The sequence below is a fragment of the Salmo salar genome, chromosome 25 (assembly GCF_965601325.2).
Source record: "Salmo salar chromosome 25, fSalSal1, whole genome shotgun sequence".
In the NCBI taxonomy this organism is placed as follows: domain Eukaryota; kingdom Metazoa; phylum Chordata; class Actinopteri; order Salmoniformes; family Salmonidae; genus Salmo; species Salmo salar.
In genome coordinates, this window is record NC_138315.1 from 3,186,147 (window position 1) to 3,211,291 (window position 25,145).

Genomic DNA, 25,145 nt, shown 5'->3' on the forward strand with positions numbered 1-25,145 from the left:
CTCTGTGCCCCGCAGGCAGCCCAGCAGAGCTGTGCCAACTGCAGGTGGGCGACGAGGTGCTGTCGGTGAGCGGGCAAAGGGTGGCAGGGATGAGCTACGGCAAGTGGAAGAGCAGCACAGAGCAAGCTCTGCAGCAGGGAAGCCTTACCATGGACATACGCCGTCACGGCAGGAACAGTGAGTAGACGACTAGAGAGAGAATGTGTGTGTTGTTACAGAGTATTTGTATTTGTAGAATGTCAGTGTTATTTATGTTTGCTGTGTTGGTAAACTATTGCGACACGTTAAATTGGTCAGTACATTTTTCTGGTATCATGGCTCAATTATTTAATGGCTGTTTAATGATCATTTCCTTAGTTTTCTAGTCCTCTGTTCTGAAATAACCCTTTAGTTAGTGATATGTGTGCCCAGTATTGTCTATCTTCCTTGTCTGTAGTTTCACTGTCTCTGCCTGCCTGCCTGCCTGTCTCTCTGTCTGTCTCTCACTTTCTGTATGCTTGTGTTTCTATACTTCTGTTTCCCCTTCTATGTCTGTCTGTCTGCCTGACAGTCTGTTTGTGTTTCTGAATCTTTATCGCTGTCTGTTTCTGTCTCCCTCTGTTCTCCTTTGTTCATTCCTTATGTGGTGTCTACCTTGTGGAGAACTAACTCATACTCAGGCACAAGATCCCACAGGTCCGAACTTGGTCTTTTGGCTCTGTACTCCAGCACTGGATTTGAAATGATACAATGAATATGAGGTTATGCAGACTGTCAGCTTTAATTTGAGGGTATTTTCATCCATATCAGGTGAACCGTTTAGAAATTGCAACACTTTTTGTACATAGGTCCCCTAAAATAGGGGACCAAAAGTATTGGGACAAACTTACTTGTGTATTAAAGTAATAACAAGTTAAGTATTTGGTCTCATTTTCATAGCACGCAATGACTACATCAAGCTTGTGACTTTACAAATTTGTTGGACGCATTTTCTGTTTGTTTTTGTTGTGTTTCAGATTATTTTGTGCTTAATAGAAATTAATGGTAAATAATGTATTGTGTCATTTTGACTCTACATTAAGGTGGATGCTACCATGATTATGGATAATCCTAAATAATAATGAGTGAGAAAGTTACAGATGCACAAATATCATACCCCTACGATGTGCTAACCTCTCATCATTGCAATAACAAGGCAAGGTGTCACGCTGGTATAAAGGATTTTGGAGACAGGCGCAGGAATACAAATTAGAGGTTTTTAATACACCCAAAACAAAACACGTATACAAAAACACACGATACCCATAATACACAATATATATAGCACACAGCATAACAGCTGCACCAACGCATAGGTAATCACACCACCAAAGGACACCACCAATGGACTGCTCAAGCAGTGCAACGACACTGACCCCGAGGACGATCACAGGAACGCAGTGCGGGTCGATCAGGACCCGATGCAGCTGCCAAAGTTGCGTCATCGGACGGGCCAGTTGCCGCTGCCGAAGTTGCGTCGTTGGATGGACCTGTTGTGGCGACATCGGACGGCCCAGTTGCAGCTGCTGAAGTTGCGGCAGCGCCGGACGGACCAGTCGCAGCGTCGTCGGGCGGGCCAATCCCGCTGTCTCCCTTAATAGTCGATTATTCTGTCACTTTGGTATAAAGGGATCAAATTACAGCGTGCCATGTAAAGGCACGGAGACGAAGACCAAATAAACATGTATACAAAACACAGGGTTGAAACCCAAAAACAAAAGGAGCGAGTACCTCGAATAAATAACACAAGCGCACAATGATACCACACGGGACGAGACCCGTAATCATCTGCGCAATACACGTGGCACGAAAACCAACACAGCACAGGTACTCACATGACCAATGGACATTGGAACAATAATTGACAGCCCAATGGAAACCAAAGGGCAGATTTATACAATTACACTCAGGGAAATGGGGACCAGGTGTGCATAATGACACAGTTCCGGAGGTATCCGTGACAGGAGGTTAGCATTTTGGGAGAGGTATGATATTTGTGCGTCTGTAACTTTCTCACTCATCATTGTTCATGATTCATTTATTTACAATTAGTGACTTCAAAAAAGCATAATACATTATTTACCATTATTTTATTTTGAGCACAAAATAATCTGAAACAACCAAACCACACTGCAAATACATCCAACAAATGTGTAGAGTCACAAGCTTGATGTAGTCATTAAGTGTTATATGAAACCAAATACTTAACTTCTACTAATTTAATACACATATACGTGTATTTGTCCCAATACTTTTGTGTAATGTGCTGTAATGTGTAAACGGTTAACCCGATATGGATGAAAATACCATCAAATTAAAGCTGACAGTCTGCACTTTAACCTCACAGTTATTATATAACTGAGGCAAAACAAACCAAAAATGTAATTGTCACAGTACTTTTGGAGCTCACTGTATGTTTTCACCAAGAAGTTTACCCATCCTACTATATCACAATTACACCACCAAAACATCAGTCAGTGTATTGATTTGTGTGATCTGTTGAATGTGCAATGCATATCAAAATAGACGCTTTTGTACGAGAGCGTGTAAACCTGTTGGTAAACCTAGGGGTTTGTAGATTGTGCATGGGTGCGGAAGGTGGTTTCTCTGTTATCCTCGCTGTTCTTTAGAACGACACCATAACAACAACCTTATTTTCCCTTCCAAGCGGTAGCGTACAGTACCAGTTAAAAGTTACTCATTCAAGAGTTTTTCTTTATTTTTACTATTTTCTACATTGTAGAATAATAGTGAAGACATCAAAACTATGAAATAACACATATGGAATCATGTAGTAAGTAAAAAAGTGTTAAACAAATCAAAATATATATTATATTCTTCAAAGTAGCCACCATTTGCCTTGAAGACAGCTTTGCACAATGTTGGCATTCTCTAAACCAGCTTCACCTGGGATCCTTTTCCAACAGTGTTGAAGGAGTTCCCACATATGCTGAGCACTTTTCCTTCACTCTGCGGTCCAACTCATCCCAAACCATCTCAATTGGGTTGAGGTCGATTGTGGAGGCCAGGTCATCTGATGCTGTAGTCCATCACTCTCCTTCTTGGTCAAATTGGCCTTACACAGCCTGGAAGTGTGTTGGGTCATTGTCCTGTTAAAAACAAACGATAGTCCCACTAAGCGCAAACCAGATGGGGTGGCATATCGCTGCAGAATGCTGTGGTAGCCATGCTGGTTAAGTGTGCCTTGAATTCTAAATAAATCACTGACAGTGTCTCCAGCAAATCACCCCCATGCCATCACACCTCCTCCTACATGCTTCACGGTGGAAACCACACATATGGAGATCATCCGTTCACCTACTCTGCATCTCACAAAGACACGGCAGTTGGAACCAAAAGGCCAGATTTCCACCATTGCTCGTGTTTCTTGACCCGAGCAAGTCTCTTCTCATTATTGGTGTCCTTTAGTAGTGGTTTCTTTGCAGCAATTCGACCATGAAGGCCTGATTCATGTAGTCTCCTCTGAACAGATGATGTTGAAATGTGTCTGTTACTAGAACTCTGTGAAGCATTTATTTGGGCTGCAATCTGAGATGCAGTTAACTCTAATGAATATATCCTCTGCAGCAGAGGGAACTCTGGGTCTTTCTTCCCTGTGGCTGTCACGGGTGTCGTTGGGTAGCGATGACCAAAACGCAGCAGGAATGTGGATGCTCATCTTGATTATTTATTAAATAAAGTGAACACCAAAAAAAACAAAGAACGACAGAAGACAGTTTAACAGGCTATAATAACAACAGCAGTGCTAAAGATAACTACCCACAAAATCCCCAGGTGAAAACAAGCATCTAATATATGACTCCCAATCAGGAACAACGACGTACAGCTGTTCCTGATCGGGAGCCACACAAACTACACAGAAATAGACAGACTAGAAAACCATAGAAAACCAACACTAGAACATATACTCAAACCCCAGACTACATAAACCAAACACCCCTTTAATAACACACACAACCCCAATCATACAAAACAAATACCCTTCTGCCACATCCTGACCAAATTATAATACAATTACTCCCTCTGCTGGTCAGGACGTGACAGTGGCGGTCCTCATGAGAGCCAGCTTCATTATAGCGCTTGATGGTTGTTGCGAATGCACTTGAAGAAACTTTCTAAGATCTTGAAATGTTCTAGTGACTGACCTTCATGTCTTAAAGTAATGATGGACTGTTATTTCTCTTTGCTTATTTGAGCTGTTCTTTCCATAGTATGGACCTGGTATTTTACCAAATAGGGCTATCTTCTGTATACCACCTCTACCTTGTCACAACAATGGGGTTCAAGCATACTAAGAAGAAAATAAATTCAAAAAAACGTATTTTACCAAGGCACACCTGTTAGTTGAAATGCATTTCAGGTGACTGACTACCTCATGAATCTGGTTGAGAGAATGCCAAGAGTGAATGCATATCTCTTATTCATAGTTTTGATGTCTTTACTATTATTATACCATGCAGAAAATTCTGTAAGTACTTTGTGTAATATAGTTGTATAGTAGTACCTTTAAAGTACTAGTACCTTTCCTAATCTCTCTCTCTCTCACTCACTCACTCACTCACTCACTCACTCACACTCACTCACTCACTCACTCACTCACTCACTCACTCACTCACTCACTCACTCACACACCCCTTTTTAATTTTGCCATTGCCACACGTCTGCGACGTTCAGACTGGGACAGAGACCTACCTTCCCTGCCGTTTAAAAGCCATAAGACCATCAATCTGACCAGTATGGATCATCATCCAACAGTTATAGGTTCCCCCGACACAACCACCAGCTTGGATTTCACCTCTCGGGGATCCATGGAAACCACCAAGAAGGTCACTACCCAACCAATCATTGTGAGTTTTACACGAAGACCTCGTTGTGTTGATAAGGTTCAAATGTTTCTTATTAGCTTTCTTGCTATGTTACTCACAAATACCCAAATAAAACTTGATATATCACAAATTTGCAAACATGTTGTGACAAGGTTGGTAAGGACATTGACATAGGACATCATTGTGAAAAAACTTGTGATTTTTGTTTGTTGCATGGTCACATTGAATCTATAGTAATACAATGTACTGATAAAACCCCAGACAGTTCTCAACAGGCTTTTAATTCATCTTGTTGCAGGATGTGGCATCCAATGGAGTGAATGGAGGCTTCCGTGACGAGACAGTGACCGTGAGAAACAAAGGTAAAGAGCATAGAGCAGATATACTAACCAGAGAGGTTATGACTAGCCTTTATTAACAGGAACAAGTGTTTTTGGTGGTGAATGCTCATTGTTCAATTATGTACAATTATGTACATTCACACATTTTGTTTGCGCATGCCACCACATAACTTGATCAGGGTGTACAGCTGAACATTGTATGCTGGAAATCACTTGGCTTGTTATTTTTGATTAAAACAAAACCGCTATTCATTAAATACAAATACCGAACTTGTTTTTACGTGACACGGTTAGCTTTTAACAGCTACTGTAGGACCGCTATTTATTTTTGCCGACATTTACTGACACCGGCCATATTCAACGGGTGTTGAGTGTTCGTAAGTTCAACAGTTATTCTGCGCTCTCTGGCACACTCAGACGAGAGTTTTCACGTCCTGACCAGTAATAGGGGTTATTTGTTATTGTAGTTTGGTCAGGACATGGCAGAGGGTATTTGTTTTATGTGGTTCGGGGTGGTTGTGTATTTAGTGGTTTGTTTGATTTATTATTCCGGGTTTTGGGCACTGGTCTATGTTAATGTATTTCTATGTTTAGTCTAGTGCTTTGTATTTCTATGTTTAGTTAATTGGGGATTGGACTCTCAATTGGAGGCAGGTGTTTTCTAGTTGCCTCTGATTGAGGGTCCTATATATAGGTATGTGTTTGTTTTAGTGTTTTGTGCTGTGTATAGCTCTGTGCCTTATCGGCCTGTTATTTGTCATTGTGTTTTTTTGTGTACGTATTTATTTTGGTTTACCTTCTTTGTCCGTTTAAATAAAAGAAGATGAGTGCACATTTCACCGCTGCGTCTTGGTCCACTTTAACCTATGACAACCGTGACAAGAGTGCTCTGAAATCAGAGTAGATGGCCAGACTGAATTTATGAACTCACCCAAAGTGGGTACTTGCATAGTGGAGTCTTTTGTTAAGACATGTAGCTAGCTAGGCCTTACTGCCCTTCATGAATCTGCAGGTTGCTAACCAACCAGCCAGCTAATGTTAGCTACTTAGCTAGGTAAACAATGAACCATAATCACAACTCATGACGTTATTACCCTGCATGAATCTCCAGGTAAATAACCAACCAGTTCAAAGTTATCTAGCTAACATTAGGCTATAGCTAGCCAAGCAAATTGTTCTTTCTGTTAAAATTAGAAAGGTGTAATATCTGAAAATGTGGCTAGTGTCACAAGTGTCGAAGAGATGAGACCAAGGCGCAGCAGGTACCGGAATATTCATACATTAATTTATTGTTTAACCTGTTGGGGCTCGGGGGCAGTATTGAGACATTTTGAAAAAAATATGTGCCCATTTTTAACTGCCTCCTACACCAACTCAGAAGCTAGGATATGCATATTATTAACACATTCGGATAGAAAACACTCTGAATTTTCTAAAACAGTTTGAATGGTGTCTGTAAGTATAACAAAACTCATATTGCAGGCAAAAACCTGTGAAAAATACATCCCAAAAAAATGTGAATTTTGTGACTGTACTATTTAGTGTCATTGTTTTATAGATACCATAGTGAGAAAAGATTCATTTCGCAACACCTACGGCTTCCACTAGATGTCAACGATCTTTATAAAGTTGTTTGAAGCGTCTATGATAAACAGAGAGCAAATTAGAATCCAAGGAAGTTGACATGTCATCACTTCATTTTTTTGCGCCTGCGCATAAATCGGAGAAACGTGAGTTTGTCATCATTGTTTATCTAGACATAGGATAGGTTGTGTGAAAATATTACTGATGTTTAACGTTAAAAATGGACCAAAAGATTAATGCTAAACAACATTTGACATGTTTGAACGAACGTAAATAGATTATTTACTAGGTTTTTTTTAGCTTTTCGGCGTGATTTTACACTCCCCCCACCACGTTTTGTGGGAGCATAATGAACGCTAAGTACTTGGTGTTATTTGGACATAAATTATGAACTTGGTCAAAAGAAACCACATTTGTTCCGGACCTGGGATGCCTTCCGGAGCTGGGATGCCTGCCTTCTGATGGAGATAATCAAAGGTAAGGGGATATTTACAATGTTATTATCGATATTAGAGGTGGGGTTTCAGGTGTCTCCGGAAGGTGGTGACTGACTCCGCTGTCCTGGCGTCGTGAGGGAGCTTGTTCCACCATTGGGGTGCCAGAGCAGCGAACAGTTTTGACTGGGCTGAGCGGGAACTGTGCTTCCTCAGAGGTAGGGGGGCCAGCAGGCCAGAGGTGGATGAACGCAGTGCCCTTGTTTGGGTGTAGGGCCTGATCAGAGCCTGAAGGTATGGAGGTGCCATTCCCTTCACAGCTCCGTAGGCAATCACCATGGTCTTGTAGCGGATGCGAGCTTCAACTGGAAGCCAGTGGAGAGAGCGGAGGAGCGGGGTGACGTGAGAGAACTTGGGAAGGTTGAACACCAGACGGGCTGCGGCGTTCTGGATGAGTTGTAGGGGTTTAATGGCACAGGCAGGGAGCCCAGCCAACAGCGAGTTGCAGTAATCCAGACGGGAGATGACAAGTGCCTGGATTAGGACCTGCGCCGCTTCCTGTGTGAGGCAGGGTCGTACTCTGCGAATGTTGTAGAGCATGAACCTACAGGATCGGGTCACCGCCTTGATGTTAGTGGAGAATGACAGGGTGTTGTCCAGGATCACGCCAAGGTTCTTAGCACTCTGGGAGGAGGACACAAGGGAGTTGTCAACCGTGATGGCGAGATCATGGAACGGGCAGTCCTTCCCCGGGAGGAAGAGCAGCTCCGTCTTGCCGAGGTTTAGCTTGAGATGGTGATCTGTCATCCACACTGATATGTCTGACAGACATGCAGAGATGCGATTCGCCGCCTGGTTATCAGAAGGGGGAAAGGAGAAGATTAATTGTGTGTCGTCTGCATAGCAATGATAGGAGAGACCATGTGAAGATATGACAGAGCCAAGTGACTTGGTGTATAGCGAGAATAGGAGAGGGCCTAGAACAGAGCCCTGGGGGACACCAGTGGTGAGAGCGCATGGTGCGGAGACAGATTCTCGCCACGCCATCTGGTAGGAGCGACCTGTCAGGTAGGACGCAATCCAAGCGTGGGCCGCGCCGGAGATGCCCAACTCGGAGAGGGTGGAGAGGAGGATCTGATGGTTCACAGTATCAAAGGCAGCAGATAGGTCTAGAAGGATGAGAGCAGAGGAGAGAGAGTTAGCTTTATCTAACTAACTAGCGCACAGCTCGGACACCCATGCAGACCACACAAGACATGCCACAAGAGGTCTCTTCACAGTCCCCGAGTCCAGAACAGATTATGGGAGGCGCACAGTACTACATAGAGCCATGACTACATGGAACTCTATTCCACATCAAGTAACTGATGCAAGCAGTAAAATTAGATTTAAAAAAACAGATAAAAATAGACCTTTTGTATCAGTGAGGACTGTGAAGCAACACGAACATCAAATCAAATCATGTTTGTCACATGCGCCGAATACAACAGGTGTTGTATTACAGTGAAATGCCTTACAGTGAAATGCTTACTTACAAGCCCTTAACCAACAATGCAGTTTTATGAAAATTTTTAAAAAAGTTAAAGATAAGAATAACAAATAATTAAAGAGCAGCAGTAAATAACAATAGCGGGGCTATATACTGTATATACAGGGGGTACCGGTACAGAGTCAATGTGTCAATGTGCGGGGCACCGGTGTCGAGGTAATTGAGGTAATTATGTACATGTAACTAGAATTATTAAAGTGGCTATGAATAGATAATAGCAGAGAGTAGCAGCAGCGTAGTGGGGGGGGGCAATGCAAAAACATTACATAGGCACAGACATGCATACACACACACACATGGATTTTTTACAGTAGATATGTGGTAGTGGTGGAGGGCACACAGTGTGTTGTGAAATCTGTGAATGTATTGTAAAGTTTTTAAAATTGTTTAAACTGCCTTCATTTAGCTGGACCCCAGGAAGAGTAGCTGAAGCTAATGGGGATCCATAATAAATACAAATACAAATACATATACAAATATGATGATATACTGTTTCCTTGTAATGTAGGATATGTCTGTGTGAGCATTTTGGGAAGACCTCACATATGATCAGGGCTGGCTCTAGACTTTTGGGGGCCCTATGGGAGACCACCAAGCGGGCTTTTTTTTGTGGCCCCCCTTTTGACGGTGGGGTGAAAAATGTATGTTTTAATGTTAATTTCATGCAAGTCTACATATTTCGCAATCGGGCGTAGATTTTTTGGGGGAATTTTATAAAAAATGTCATGCAATTCCAATAAATTTTCAAGGGGCTGAAATATATATTTTTCAGTTTCAAAGCTAATTTCCTGCAATTCTACACATTTTGCAATGTTAATGATATCTGAGTGAGAATGACTAACAAAACAATGCCCTGCGTGCCCGGTCGGTATTCGGCAATGATTAATACAAGTTTACATAACTGGCTAGACTAACTTATCGATCAAAAAATGGTTAAATGACATGGATAATTGAGTGACTGTCAATGACTGACAGAACAAGAGGAAAACTGCTGATGCACAAGCACATTTTGAACTTACACCTTGTGTATTGTACTATTCTAACTCTCAAGAGTAAGTTCAGACCCCAACTGAGTTCCCACCCAAAAAATGTGCTTATGCCCGGAGCTGGCCCTGCATATGATTTTTTTTGTTTTCAGTGTGATGACATAATCCTAATGTAGTTGTTATGTGTTCAATAGTGGAGAATGGAGATCTTGATTGAAGTTCCCCATGCCATGATAGCAGGGCCGTGCACAGACCTTTCATAATTCATATCTCGAAAATTATAACATACCATATGCCTCTGTTGCAGTGACTCCTTGAGACATAATTTACATCGGGTAAAAAGGGTGGGCAATCAGCTGACCATTGATGTAGATGATTGATGTAAATCTGATTGTTAGCTACCTCAATTTCTTTTACTGATTGTGATTTACCTCTCCATGTCTTACTGCCTCTCTCTGTTGCACATATCAGCAAACCAGACTGAATATTGATCATGCTGTAGGCTAAATCAAGTGTTAATCAAATGTTATGCTGCTGTGGCAGTATTGTTGATATTTAAACTAGCTAGCTGGCTAGATAGCTAGCTACACACACTCAACCAGTGACCGCATCTCTCAAGGTATACATGTTTGGATAACAGGTGCACGGATTCTCCGTACAGAACAGACTGGGCAAAAGGCGCAACCGGGCGCACACGAGCTCCATACAGGGCAGATCAACAGGTGCAACCAACAGACAGGATGGTGGCTAGTGAACTTAACAGCTTGTCTTGCGTGCAGTGGGTTCCAAACAACAGTGACAAAATATGTATACAAAAAAATACTTCCACCCAAAAGGGCAATTTGGAGACTGGAAGGGCAAAGGGGCATGTGCTCTGCACAGGTAGAACCATATATGTGCACGTGCCTGTATGATTGAAGCTATTACTTCAATGTTTCTCTCCCACTCGCTTACGCTCTCTGACCCTGTTCTGATTTCTCCATCTCTCACATAGAACCCATATCCATGAAAAATTTAAAACGGAGGTCAGAGTTTTTTGAACAAGGTAAAACACCCCTGATCGAGCCCTGGTGTTGGTGAAGGGTTATTATCAATTGTCTGTGTAACTATCAAGAGGCTGGGTGCTCTAGGCTTCTATCTCTTTCTGTCTGTCCCAGTGGTTCTCCTAAGGACCTTCCCGGTATACAGGTTTTTGTTTCAACTATGACTTAACCTAATCATGATTAAGGAAAGATTGAGACAAACATTTGAATACTCAGGAGTTCCCTAGGGATCCATGTTGGGCCCGCTGCTTAAAATCCACTGCTTTTTTCCATCTGATCTGGTACTGAGTGAGTGTAACCCCACTGGTCTCCCCCTCCCTCCCACTCCCGGGCTTCTCAGAGCCGAGTTTCAGTGCACTGGTCTACCTCTGTGATAAACAGGGTTGAGTGTGTGGTGATTCTCCCAGAGACACTGAGCTCAATGAGTCTAGACCAGTATTTCCCAACCCTCTCCTGTGGGACCAGCAATCTATCTACATTTTTGTTGCAGCTCTGAGTTGACAACTAATCACGAAGGCCTTGATTAGTTGAATCAGGTGGCTAGTTCAGGATTAAAACCAAATTGAGAACTGTCTGAGGATCCCTCAGTAGAGGGTTGGGATACACTTGATGAGAAAGTTGTGTTTTCACCAACACTTTGAAGCACCAAAGTTGAGACAGCATGTCAGAATGCCATACCAACATACCAATCTACTAGACTCCATAGAAGTGGTTACAAAATTCTCACTTCTTGCTTGTGTGTTTTTGATTTCCTGCATTTTGAGAACCTGCATACACAGGAGTAACTGAAAATCAACATTAAAGATGATAAATTCTAGGCTGTTCCAGAGCCATATAGGATAGCGAAGGGACACCCCTTCAAATTAGTGGATTCGGCTATTTCAGCCACACCTGTTGCGAACAGGTCTATAAAATCGAGCACACAGCCATGTAATCTCCATAGACAAACATTGGCAGTAGAATGGCTTTACTGAAGAGCTCAGTGACTTTTAATGTGGCACCGTCATATGATACCACCTTTCCAACAAGTCAGTTTCTGCCGTGCTAGAGCTTCCCCGGTCAACTGTTAGTGTTGTTATTGTGAAGTGAAAACGTCTAGGATTAACAACGGCTCAGCTTCGAAATGGTAGGCCACACAAGCTCACAGAACAGGACCAGCGAGTGCTGAAGCGCGTAGCGCATAAAGATTGTTTGTCTTAGTTTGCAACAATCACTACTGAGTTCCAAACTGCCTCTGGAAGCAACGTCAGCACAAGAACTGTTCATCAGCAGCTTCATGATATGGGTTTCCATGGCCGAGCAGCCACACACAAGCCTAAGATCACCATTCGCAATGCCAAGCGTCAGCTGGAGTGGTGTAAAGCTTGCCGCCATTAGACTCTGGAGCAGTGGAAATGTGTTCTCTGGAGCGATGAATCATGCTTCACCATCTGGCAGTCCGACGGACTAATCTGGGTTTGGAGAACACTACCTGCCCGAATGCGTAGTGCCAACTGTAAAGTTTGGTGCAGAAGGAATAATGGTCTGGGGCTGTTTTTCATGGTTCGGGCTAGGCCCCTTAGTTCCAGTGAAGGTAAATCGTAGCGCTAGAGCATACAATGACATTCTAGACTATTCTGTGCTTCCAACTTTGTGGCAACAGTTTGGGGAAGGCCCTTTCTTGTTTCAGCATGACAATGCCCCTGTGCACAAAGCGAGGCCCATACAGAAATGGTTTGTTGAGATTGATGTGGAAGAACTTGATTGGCCTGCACAGGGCCATCACTGCCTTAGGGTGGCAGGTAGCCTAGTGGTTAGAGCGTTAGGTCAGTAACCAAAAGGTTGCTGGATTGAATCCTCGTTACTGACAAGGTAAAGATCTGTCGTTCTGCCCCTGAACAAGGCAGTTAACCCACTGTTCCCCGGTAGGCTGTCATTGTAAATAAGAATTTGTTCTTAACTGACTTGCCTAGTTAAATAAGGGTTAAAAAATAAATACAATTAAAATAAATAAAAACCCATCAAACACCTTTGGGATGAATTGGAACGCTGACTGCGAGCCAGGCCTAATCACCCAACATCAGTGCACAACCTCACTAACGCTCTTGTGACTGAATGGAAGCAAGTACCTGCAGCAGCATTCCACCATTTATTGGAAAGACTTCCCAGAATAGTGGAGGCTGTTTTAGCAGCAGGGGGGACTAACTCCATATTAATGCCCATGATTTTGGAATGAGATGTTTTACGAGCAGGTGTCCACATAATTTTGGTAATGTAGTGCATATCTATGGCTCTGGGCTATTCACTAAGCCATAAGCCTAGAAAGTAATGCCATCACAAGGCTAACTCGGGTGTCATATGCTGTCAGGTGTATGGTACAGTATGTTGGTATGATGTCCAGGTGTCACACATTGGCTCCCCTCCTCAACCTTGCATGCTTTGCTGTGCTGTGCTTTTGCTCTTCTGTTATTACTAATAGCCAATGCTTCTGCATGCATCAACATGCATTTTGGTGACTGTTGACTTTTTTTTTGACTCTTTGCATCTTGTGCATGTTTATTGTTATATCCATTAAAAAAAAATAAAAAAAGAGATGTTAATAAGTTGAATCTAGTTAGTGTGATGTACTTTGGTAACACACCAACAGTGTGTTGGGACCTACTATTCAGCAGTCAAGGACTGTTATTCTGCCAAAATCATAGACTCTTTGTGGCAATATTGGCAAGACTGTAGGTGAATTTAAAATACATCTTGTTTGCTTCAGGCTTGATTTAAAATCTCAAATTATAGCTGAGGGTTTGGTTAAAGTTTAAACACCATTTAAAAGTTTTAGAAGTTGAAACATTAAAATCTGAACACACACTCAACCTCAGATAAGAGTTGAGGTTTTAACAAGCCTGTCAGTTTTTGGTCTGTATGGTAGCCTGTGTAGCCTCCAGGTGTGTGAGATTTAAATACATGTATTATATCTATCCTAGGTGTCAGTCTGTGTGTCTGCTTGATGATACAATGATGATGATACAATGATGTAGTATTTTAGAATGCAGAAACAATGCTTCTCATGGGAGCATATACTGAATGCTGTATATCACTCTGAGATGTGACTATAAACATTAGATTGATTTATTTGATGATGTTTATTCTTTTTCAAGGAGGATCAGAGTCAGCAAAATCAGATGTAAGCAATTCTATTTAATATTTACAAAATGTTTACAAGCAAGTGTTTTTTTTTCTCTCAAGTACGTATTTATGTTCTTAAGTTTTTACAATGCATTGACCCATCATTGTGAGTGACATCTTTACTGTGTGGGATAGTAATGGGTTATTTAACTACCACACCAGGGGCAGGATCCTGAGCCCCCTTAAACTCCTTGATTGAAAATGCTAGTCCCAACCTTTGTGTCATTGTTCATACATACTCAATCTTTGAAATTGGATGATGATAACTTGAGTGGACTGAAGCATCTGTGGCTCACTTTGAAAAGGTTGACTAAAGGAATAACTTAACTAACAGTTCAAGTTTTAACTTTTCATCTTAGTCATGACACTGAAATACTGTACATGGGTAGCATGTTAATACATAAACAATGAAACATTTAAATGAAAAACAAGTGATATGCATGACAATATGTATAAGGGTTGGGGAGACTCAAATAGCTTTGTTGATTAAGTGTGATTAACATACTGTAAGAATTACTTATACACAATAAAGTAATTTGTGTATTTGCAGGATACATTTGTTCACCTATAAAGGAATAATGGCAATGTCTCTTCTCTACTCTCCTCATCCTCTCCTCCATCAGATGCCCGTTGCCTCCATCGCTCCCTCCTCTAACCGCTTGTCCTGTGACCCGGAGGAGGAGCGCAGGAGGCAGGAGAAATGGCAGAAGGAGCAGGAGAGACTCCTACAGGTAACAGTGTAGTATTTGGGGGGGGGGGGGGGGAGTTGATTGTTGCGTGTGTTTTGGATTGTTTGTTTGTTTGAAGTGTGTGTGTGTGTGTGTGTGTGTGCACACTGTGAATTACTCCCGAGGTCTATTTATGGAGGTAGAGAGATAAAAATGTGTCCAAACTGACCCCTGTAGACTAGAAGCCAAGGCTCGTTATTCCTCCACTCTGTATTCCCCGCAGGTCAAACGGCCTAATTTCTTAATGAGACATAGAAGCTTGGCAGAAAATCTAACAAGGTTCACCTACTCTGGGGAACGAAGCTGGAATGTAGAGCTGAGCGGTTGAAGCTGAAACTTTGGGATCGTTTCAGTTTTTGTTCTCAGGAGTTAGGTAGACTTCAGCTAATCCTTGTCTTCCAATTGCCCTTTTCTTAGGTTTTGGTAGACTAAAATGTGGTAATTCTTTTTTTGTTGGGATATTAAGGGATGTCAATTGTTGAATGAGTTGAAGCACTTTTCTTGTCTTTACCATGAAACCAGAAACCTTTCTATTTCTATTGTTTAACAAGAGAGACTATTTTCCTCTTACATCAAATTGTGGTTAAAAGTGGTTGTCAGTAGGGGGCCAGTGACCAAAGCGCCTGATAAACTCTGAATGTGTGTTTGTGTGTGTGTGTGTGTGTGTGTGTGTGTGTGTGTGTGTGTGTGTGTGTGTGTGTGTGTGTGTGTGTGTGTGTGTGTGTGTGTGTGTGTGTGTGTGCGCATACAGTACAGTAACCTGTCTCTCTCTGTGTGCGTGTTTGTGATCAGGAGAAATACCGTCGTGACCAGGAGAAACTGGAGGAGGAGTGGCGTCGGGCCCAGCAGGAGGCTGTGACAGAAGGGGGAAGACTCCACCAAGAGGTGAGGAATCATATCACCATAGCAATGTAATTTTCTGGTTGTAACTCAGGACTTTGGCTTTAACCCTTTACTGTCTGTTTTTCAGGAGCCGAGAGGCCTGGAGATGGACAGCAGGAGTATCAGCCCCCTCTCCCCCCTCCACCAGCCTACCATGCCCTGGGAGGACAAGGAAGCCCAAGAGGAGGAAAGGAGGAGTAGGGAAGAGGAGGAAGCACAGCGAAGACAGGAGGAGGAAGAGAGGAGGAGAGTAGAGGAGGAGCAGCAAAAGTGGGAGGAGGAGAGGAGGACGGAGGAGGAGGAGCGAGAGCTGCTGCGTCTTCAGGAGGAGAGGAAGAGGAGGGAGAAGCAGGAGGATGAGGAGAGGAGACAGAGGGAAAAGGAGGAGCTGAGATGGCAGAGGAGGAAGGAGGAGGAGAGGGAGGAGAGGAGGCGCCAGGAGGCTGCTGAACAACAGCACAGGGAGAAAGAGAAAATGCAGGAGCAGCAGCAGCAACGGTTAATAATAATGTTTTCTTTTCTTTAAAGGTTTAGTTCACCCAAATTACAAAATTACAAATTGCTTTCCTTACCCTGTAAGCAGTCTATGGACGAGGTATAACAGCAAGCCATGCTTTGTTTTAGTTTCTCTGGCACTGTTTCCAAATGCTAACATTTTAACATTTGTGGCACTAATCTAATGCAAGTCGTTGTACCTATGTTAGCATTTTTCGCTCATCATGTCCAAATTATCCTAAAGTATCTGAAATTGATTATGTAGCCGAACAAAGTCACTTATAGATGATGCTCCAGTATACATTACAGGAATTGTTTATTTTTTCCCCCAGTTTTTCAGTGTTGCTTTTTACAATGATAAAGATTTGCAATAATGTAGTTTTTCCTCCCCCATAATTCTCCCTTCCTATCCTACACAGTTCCCTCCCGTAATTTTGAAAAAGTAGATATCATTTGTGTGCAGTCTAAAAAATTTTTTTTTTCTGGCAGTAGGAGGAGGATTACTTGGCAAAGGTAGAGTTCAAGCTGAACAGAAGTTGAATGAGTTAAATACTGGGCCTTTCCGAAAACCCGTACTTGCGTACCCGTAGTTGGGTTGATGGAAAGATAAAGAGTGGTTGGGGAATGAAGGCAAGGGTGAAGAGAGGTTAAAGAAGTAAATTGATGGATAATAAAAAATAGCAAGCACACTAATAAAAAAGAAGAATGACGGATAACAGTAGTGGTCTTGCTGTAGCAAGCACACTAATAAATAAATAAAATGATCAAACAGAAACAAAAGACCATTCCCACTGTCTTACATATACCGTTTTAAACACCAAGGATTAATAACAAAAAGAGAAAAATAACAAATAAATGAAGGCAAAGATATAAACAATATAGCAACTGCAAAATAATGTGAGGATCTACCTCTGCCTTATGCTAGTTACCTTCGCATACATCCAAGGTTTTATTCACATGTCTTATATATCTATTATTCTAGCCCATCTATCTTCTATAGCGCTTTTGTCGTTACAGACATAATGTTAAAGTCTTTGTAAGGCTTTAACATTTGTGTGTGCTAAATCTTCAAATGCTTATTGTAAACACCAACTCACTGCAGTATATTAAACATTAACATTTAGTTAAATAATAATTAATTGTTGCCTGTTCTAAGGTCTACTTTACATTGTATTGTAACCTCTAACCCCCACTAATGGGCTGCCTGTATTTTGTCTTTTCTGTATGTGTTTTGTCCTGTCTGTCCATCTGTTCCTTCCGTCTGTCCGTCTATGTGTGTCTGTCTGTGTCTCTGTCTGTATTCCCTATCTACATTATCTTTCTGCTGCTGTAACCCCATAACCCTTTCGTAAAACTGCTGGCAGGGTCGGGGACTCCTATGGCTATGCCAAGGTCCAGCCTGAGATATCCATGGAAGACAGGTCAGTGTGTGTCTCCCAAGGTCCAGCCTAAACATCAAATACTTAAAAAATAATTAAAGTAATTAAGTAATTGCTTACGTCTGCCTTGAGTGCCAGATGGGCTGGGTTTGCAGTTTTCTGACTATTATATTGGTTTATTAAGTCAGGCAAGCTCAAACCTACACATATTAAGTATTTGGTATGATGTTCAAGTGTTTGAAACCCAGGTCTGGTGTGAGTGCATGCGTGTCTGTATGCGTTAGAATGGCCATGGCTTTGCCTCTATTGCAATCAGACAAACATACAGTATGACTTAATTGCGTTCATAAAATCTATTGTCTGTTACTAGCAAACGGAAAGCATGCCTCAGCCTATAACTAATACATTATGTTCTAAGAGTCAATACTTAACCAACAGAACTAAATGTGTAGCTCAGCCCATGTCCCAAATGGCACCCTATTCCCAATACAGGGCGCTACTTTTGACCAGTGCCCTAATGGCTCAAAAATATTACATCACAGCCTTACTCTAAAATGGATTAAAAATAATAATAAATCGGCAGCAATCTACACACAATACCCCATAACGACAAAGCAAAAACAGGTTTAAAATTTTTTGTGCAAAAAACCCAACAGAAATACCTTATTTACGTAAGTATTCAGACTCTTTGCTATGAGACTCGAATTTGAGCTCAGGTGCATTCTGTTTCCATTGATCATCCCTGAGATGTTTCTACAACTTGATTGGAGTCCACCTGTGGTAAATTCTATTGATTGTGCATGATTTGGAAAGACACGCACCTGTCTATATAAAGACCAACAGTTAATAGTGCATGTCAGAGCAAAAACCAAGCCATGAGGTCGAAGGAATTGCCCGTAGAGCTCTTAGACAGGATTGTGTCAAGGCACAGATCTGGGGAAGGGTACCAAACATTTCTGCAGCATTGAAGATCCCCAAGAACACAGTGGTCTCCATCATTCTTAAATGGTAGAAGTTTGGAACCACCAAGACTCTTCCTAGAGCTGGCCGCCCAGCCAAACTGAGCAATTGGGGGAGAAGGGTCAGGGAGGTGACCAAGAACCTGATGGTCACTCTGACAGAGCTCTAGAGTTCCTCTGTGGGGATGGGAGAACCTTCCAGAAGGACAACCATCTCTGCAGCACTCCACCAATCAGGCCTTTATGGTAGAGTGGCCAGATGTAAGCCACTCCTCAGTAAAAAGCTCATGACAGCCTGCTTGGAGTTTGCCAAAAGGCTCCTAAAGACTCTCAGACCAATGTCACGTCCGGAGGAAACCTGGCACCATCCCTGGGGATGTTTTTCAGCGGCAGGGACTGGGAGACTAGTCAGGATCGAGGCAAAGATGAACTGAGAAAAATACAGAGAGATCCTTGATGAAAACCTACTCAGGACCTCAGACTGGGCTGAAAGTTCACCTTCCAACAGAACAACGACCTTAAGCACACAGCCAAGACAACGCGGGACCAGCTTCGGGACAAGTCTCTGAATGTCCTTCAGGGGCCCAGCCAGAGCCCTGAGTTGAACCCGATTGAACATCTCTGGAGAGACCGGAAAATAGCTGTGCAGCAACGCTCCCCATCCAACCTGACAGAGCTTGAGAGGATCTGCAGAGAAGAATGGGAGAACGCCCCAAATACAGGTGTGCCAAGCTTGTCGCGTCAACCCAAGAGGACTCAAGGCTGAAATATCTGCCAAAGGTGCTTCAACAAAGTACTGAGTAAAGGATCTGAATACTTATGTAAATGTTATATTTAGTTGTTGTAACGGTTGTCGTCGGGAATGGAGGACCAAAACGCAGCAGGAATGTGGATGCTCATCTTGTATTTAAAGTCAAGAAAACACCAAAATAACAAACAAAGAAAGAACGCACGAACAACAAAACAGTCTTGTCAGGCTCACACACGCAAAACAAGAAACAATCTCCCACAAACACATACCCATATATAGGACTCCCAATCAGAGGCAACGAGAACACACCTGCCTCCAATTGAGAGTCCAATCCCAATAAACCAGACATAGAAATACAAAAGACCAGAGACCACATAGAAATACAAACATAGAACATTACCCAAAAACCCGGAAATAATAATTCAAACACCCTACTAAATAAACCACCACCCCGAACCACATAAAACAAATACCCTCTGCCACGTCCTGACCAAACTACAATAACAAATAACCCTTATACTGGTCAGGACGTGACAGTTGTATAAATTTTTTTTGCAAACGTTTCTAAAAACCTGTTTTGCTTTGTCATTATAGGGTATTGTGTGTAGATTGTTGAGAGAAAAAAAAAACATTTAATCAATTTTAGAATAAGGCTGTAACGTAACAAAATATGGAAAAAGTCAAAGGGTCTGAATACTTTCCGAATGCACTGTAAAGTAAAAAAGTGGTATCACAGAGATTACGCAACAGCCTGAAGGCTTATTTCCATTGCAGGCCACTCATGTACTGTATGTGTTCATGTATTGAACTGTACGTATTTGAAAATACAAAAAGCCCCAAGGGCCCTGGTCAAATGTAGTACACTTTGTAGGGAATAGGGTACCATTTGGAACGTAGAAAAGTAAATCAATAATGTGTTTTACAGTGTACATTGATTTGAGAGATAATGAATTTTCTTGATTATCAGCCCATAAATGTGTTTTGTTGTGATTGGCAGGGCAAAGTCGAAATCTACTCCAGAGCTGGACGACGTGGAGAAAACAGAGACTAAAGGTCAGTGGGGATTTATTAATGTCCTCATCAATGTATTCATCAATATTCGTTAATCCTTATTGACCTTCGGTGGAAGTTGAACCATTACTTAGCTGCTCAAATTAGCAAGGGAAGATGGTGTGTGTGTGTGTGTGTGTGTGTGTGTGTGTGCGGTGTGTGTGTGTGTGTGTGTGTGTGTGTGTGTGCACCCGCGTAAGTAACTGTATGTCAGTGAGTGTGAATACTGTACACACTGTGCCCAGGCTGGTACGGCAGCTCGGGGGGCATGGCCCAGAGGTTACTGGAGGAGGAGTTGAGACGTAAAGCAGACAAAAAGGCCCAGAGTCTCCGGGCTGCGTCAGAGCTGGAGTTGGAGAGGAGAAACATCCTAAACGCCATGAGATACAGAGAGCCAGAAAGAGGTGTGGTTCACAGCCTCGACCGTTCCTCTACCGCTCCTGACCGCTCCTGTCTAATCAATGCAGGACTCAGTCAACCAACCAGCTCAGCCGATCAATCGCGTTTAGCATGATGAAATATATAAACAGACACTTCCAGATTTTATAATATGTCTTGATCATGTCCTATTGGTCACTGAAGCTGAATACAGAAAATGAATCTGTCCTCTCCAGTGGCTCTGTCACGATAATGAATCACTGGTCTTATTGGTGTTTCCTGGATGAATCACTGGTCTACAGTCTATTTCTGGACTTCCATCCAATCTGATTGGCTCTCATGTCTATCCCCTCTCCTCTCCCATTGACTCATCTTTATTTCCTGATTCCCTCTTCTGTCTCATTGGCCCACAGTGACTAGCAGCGGTGGGATAGGCGAAGGATTAGGGAGGAAGGGCCAGCAGAGCGTACCACAGGCGGAGCTGGAGAGGCAGCAGATCCTGCAGGAGATGAAGAAGAAGACCAACCTGACCACAGACAACAGCTGGATCCGCCAACGCTCCTCCAGCACCACTACCAGCAAGGACCCAACTGCCAGCCCCATCAGGAGGTACTCTTCATGGGGCTTGACTGGGGCTCCGCTGGCATGGGGGTGGTGGATCAGTACAATACAATGTGTGTGTTGAATGATAGGGGTTAAGCCAGCCTCAATGGCCCTATTAGAAGGTACTCTACCTGGGACTCACCTGGGCGTCCATATTAGGAGAGCTCCACATGACTTTGACAACTCCAAGTAACTTTGACACGCCTTCCATGGATTTGTGACTCTGTTCCAATATGGACAGCACACTAAACTTCCTAGATTGGGTCACCAGGGGTTTAATGCTGTATAATGCTAGCTTGAATGAGTGTGTGTAACATGTTAACACATAATTTACAACAACTATTTTAGTAGAAGTAGCTGTTTTTAGTGACTAACATTTTGGGCTCTAGCCTGGATTCCAGTCTCTTTTCTGTTGCAGTTATCAAAAGAGTTGGCTAAATCAGAAACATAATGGCCTGTGGTATCCAGGCTATTTGAGTGCTTACGCTAACCCGCTAACATCCACTAACATCCGGTAATGTGTTCAACTTTTCAGAGGCGAGTCTCTGGACAACCTGGACACCGCGCCTCATTCTTCCTGGCGCTCGTCATGGACACCGGGAAGCACCTCGTCCATCCCTAACTACAGCCGGCCTCACTCCGCCCTTTCTGGCCTCAAAACTACCTATGGCGGTGTTGCCTATGGTGGTGGTGGCTACGGGGTCGGAAGTCGTCCTGGCTTAGCCACCCTGCCCTCCTCCCTCTCCATGAGCTCCCTCAGAGAGGCCGGGGGGTGTAACCTATCTTCCCTGCGCTCACCCTCGCCATCCCCCAACCCTTCTCTTGGCCCCGAACCCGAGTCACGCCCATCCTCACAGCAACACAGCAGGTAAAACATCCAACGTCCAATCATGTGGCACACTGCTGCTTGCCAAAAAACTGAGTCGGTAGATTTGCTCCCAATCACTGATACACTGTCAGATACTGGATCTGAAATTCAAATTCTCGATCTCGGGTTAAGGGTAACCAAAAACCCTTGCTCAAAGTTACAAATGCTGACTTACGTCAAAATGTCGGTGCTTAGGCGTGAACCGCGGTTTCTTTTTTATTTATTTATATTACAGCATATTGGATGACTGTCATTCATATTCCATTCACCCAGCTCATGACGCTCAAATTTTCCCTACACTCATCATGAGGTTGCTACAACCTAGCCTACGAATGAAACTGTATCACGTAGGTGCACACAAGCATTCAATCCAAGATGCCATAGCAGTCAGATTTCCTTTGTCCTCGTCTTGTCGTCTCCCGTGTATATATATATATATTTACATATTTTCTTTGCAAATCTTTTTATATATATTTTTCTAAAAACTCAACTTCAAAACACTCTCCTGCAACCCGCCTCACCAATTGTTTTTTAACTTCTCTAGGGACGATTTCGTCCCACCTACGTAACAGCCAGTGGAATCCTGTGGCGCGTTATTCAAATACCTTAGAAATGCTATTACTTCAATTTTTCAAACATATGACTATTTTACACCATTTTAAAGACAAGACTCTCGTTAATCTAACCACACTGTCCGATTTCAAAAAGGCTTTACAACGAAAGCAAAACATTAGATTATGTCAGCAGAGTACCCAGCCAGAAATAATCAGACACCCATTTTTCAAGCTAGCATATAATGTCACATAAACCCAAACCACAGCTAAATGCAGCACTAACCTTTGATGATCTTCATCAGATGACACTTCTAGGACATTATGTTATACAATACATGCATGTTTTGTTCAATCAAATTCATATTTATATAAAAAAACAGCTTTTTACATTAGCATGTGACGTTCAGAACTAGCATACCCCCCGCAAACTTCCGGTGAATTTACTAAATTACTCACGATAAACGTTCACAAAAAACATAACAATTATTTTAAGAATTATAGATACAGAACTCCTCTATGCACTCGCTATGTCCGATTTTAAAATAGCTTTTCGGTGAAAGCACATTTTGCAATATTCTAAGTAGCTAGCCCGGCATCACAGGGCTAGCTATTTAGACACCCAACAAGTTTAGCCCTCACCAAAGTCAGATTTACTATAACAAAAATGTTATTACCTTTGCTGTTCTTCGTCAGAATGCACTCCCAGGACTTCTACTTCAATAACAAATGTTGGTTTGGTTCAAAATAATCCATAGTTATGTTCAAATGTCCTCTGTTTTGTTCGTGCGTTCAAGACACTATCCGAAGTGTAAAGAAGGGTGACGCGCACGACGCGTTTCGTGACAAAATATTTCTAAATATTCCATTAGCGTACTTCGAAGCATGTCAACCGCTGTTTAAAATCAATTTTTATGCCATTTTTCTCGTAAAAAAGTGATAATATTCCGACCGGGAAAGCGTGTTTACGTTCAAAGAGAGAGAAAATAAAAACATGGTTTTGCCCCGTGCACGAGCCTCAGTCTGATGGTCCTCTGATAGACCACTTACCAAAGGCGCTAATGTTTTTCAGCCAGGGGCTGGAATTACATCATTCAGCTTTTTCCCGGGTTCTGAGAGCCTATGGGAGCCGTAGGAAGTGTCACGTTACTGCAAAGATCCTAAGTTTTCAATAAACAGAGCCAAGAAGCCCAAGGAATGGTCAGAGAGGGTACTTCCTGTACAGAATCTTCTCAGGTTTTTGCCTGCCATATGAGTTCTGTTATACTCACAGACACCATTCAAACAGTTTTAGAAACTTTAGAGTGTTTTCTATCCAAAGCCAATAATTATATGCATATTCTAGTTTCTGGGCAGTAGTAATAACCAGATTAAATCGGGTACGTTTTTTATCCGGCCGTGTAAATACTGCCCCCTAGCCCTAACAGGTTAAAAAAGTATTATTCACCTCAAATCTGAAATCCACAACAGAAGCTAGCCAGAAGTTAGCCAGAAGTTAGCCAGTTCACTGGCATTATAAATATTCACTTAAGTTTGATGATCTTCATCGGAATGCACTCCCAGGAATCCCAGTTCCACAATAAATGTTTGTTTTGTTTCGATAAAGTCCCTATTTATGTCCAAATACCTCCTTTTTGATCGCGCGTTCAGTTCACTATTCCAAATGCAGAAGGCGCATGCACTAAGTCCAGACGAAAAGTCCAAAAAGTTGCATTACAGTTTGTAGAAACATGTCAAACGATGTATAGAATCAAGCTTTAGGATGTTTTTATCATAAATCTCCAATAATATTCCAACCGGACAATTGCTTTGTCTTCAGAAAGGAAAGGGCTTGCGCTGTGGCTTGCGCTCACAGCTGCGCCCATGACTGAGCTCATGCCTTTCTGCCAGACACCTGATTCCAGTAGCTCTTATTCTCTCCCCATTCACAGTAGAAGCCTGAAACAACGTTCTAAAGACTGTTGACATTTAGTGGAAGCCTTAGGAAGTGCAATATGAAGTGCAATACTTGAAAAACTACAAACCTCAGATTTTCCACTTCCTGGTTGGATTTTTCTCAGGTTTTTGCCTGCCATATGAGTTGTATCATACTCACAGACATCATTCAAACAGTTTTAGAAACTTCAGAGTGTGTCTATCAAAATCTACTATTTATATGCATATTCAAGCTTTTGGACCTGAGTAGCAGGCAGTTTACTCTGGGCACTTCATTCATCCAAGCTACTCAATACTGCCCCCCTACCCCAAAGATGTTAAGAAACATTTTTCAACAGATTCGACGGAATGAACCTGATCACCCACACACACAGTTCACTTTCATAGCAGCCACATACAAACAGCATCATCACTTTTCTCATTGTATAATTCCTTCTCTCATCTACATTTACCTTTTCCCTTCACTTGTGGACAGTGCACAACACAACAGCTGTCTTGACCTCTCCAAGCTAAACCTTCTTACCATAACCGCTAACCACTACACACAGCCTACATCGTTGTCAACCATATTAGCTAACGTCATAGTCAACATAGCTACTAGAACT

At 42.4% G+C, this 25,145-nt stretch overlaps 1 protein-coding gene across 14 annotated transcripts in view; it reads left to right on the plus strand.

Annotated features, from left to right (window-relative positions):
* The window catches only part of LOC106586043 (LIM domain only protein 7), a 126,297-nt gene that overhangs the window by 98,303 nt on the left and 2,849 nt on the right, over positions 1–25,145 (plus strand). For 9 of the 14 annotated variants that reach the window (XM_045707639.2, XM_082968814.1, XM_045707640.2 and 6 more), the window contains 13 exons: positions 16–177; positions 4,714–4,886; positions 5,164–5,227; positions 10,754–10,804; positions 13,934–13,959; positions 14,585–14,692; positions 15,482–15,574; positions 15,660–16,069; positions 17,431–17,487; positions 20,153–20,208; positions 20,451–20,609; positions 20,997–21,192; positions 21,722–22,054. In XM_045707639.2, coding sequence (XP_045563595.2) covers positions 16–177; positions 4,714–4,886; positions 5,164–5,227; positions 10,754–10,804; positions 13,934–13,959; positions 14,585–14,692; positions 15,482–15,574; positions 15,660–16,069; positions 17,431–17,487; positions 20,153–20,208; positions 20,451–20,609; positions 20,997–21,192; positions 21,722–22,054 — 1,888 coding nt within the window. The remainder of the gene's footprint in view (positions 1–15; positions 178–4,713; positions 4,887–5,163; positions 5,228–10,753; positions 10,805–13,933; positions 13,960–14,584; positions 14,693–15,481; positions 15,575–15,659; positions 16,070–17,430; positions 17,488–20,152; positions 20,209–20,450; positions 20,610–20,996; positions 21,193–21,721; positions 22,055–25,145) is intronic. The other 5 variants (XM_045707645.2, XM_045707647.2, XM_045707644.2 and 2 more) reach the window with 5 other exon arrangements.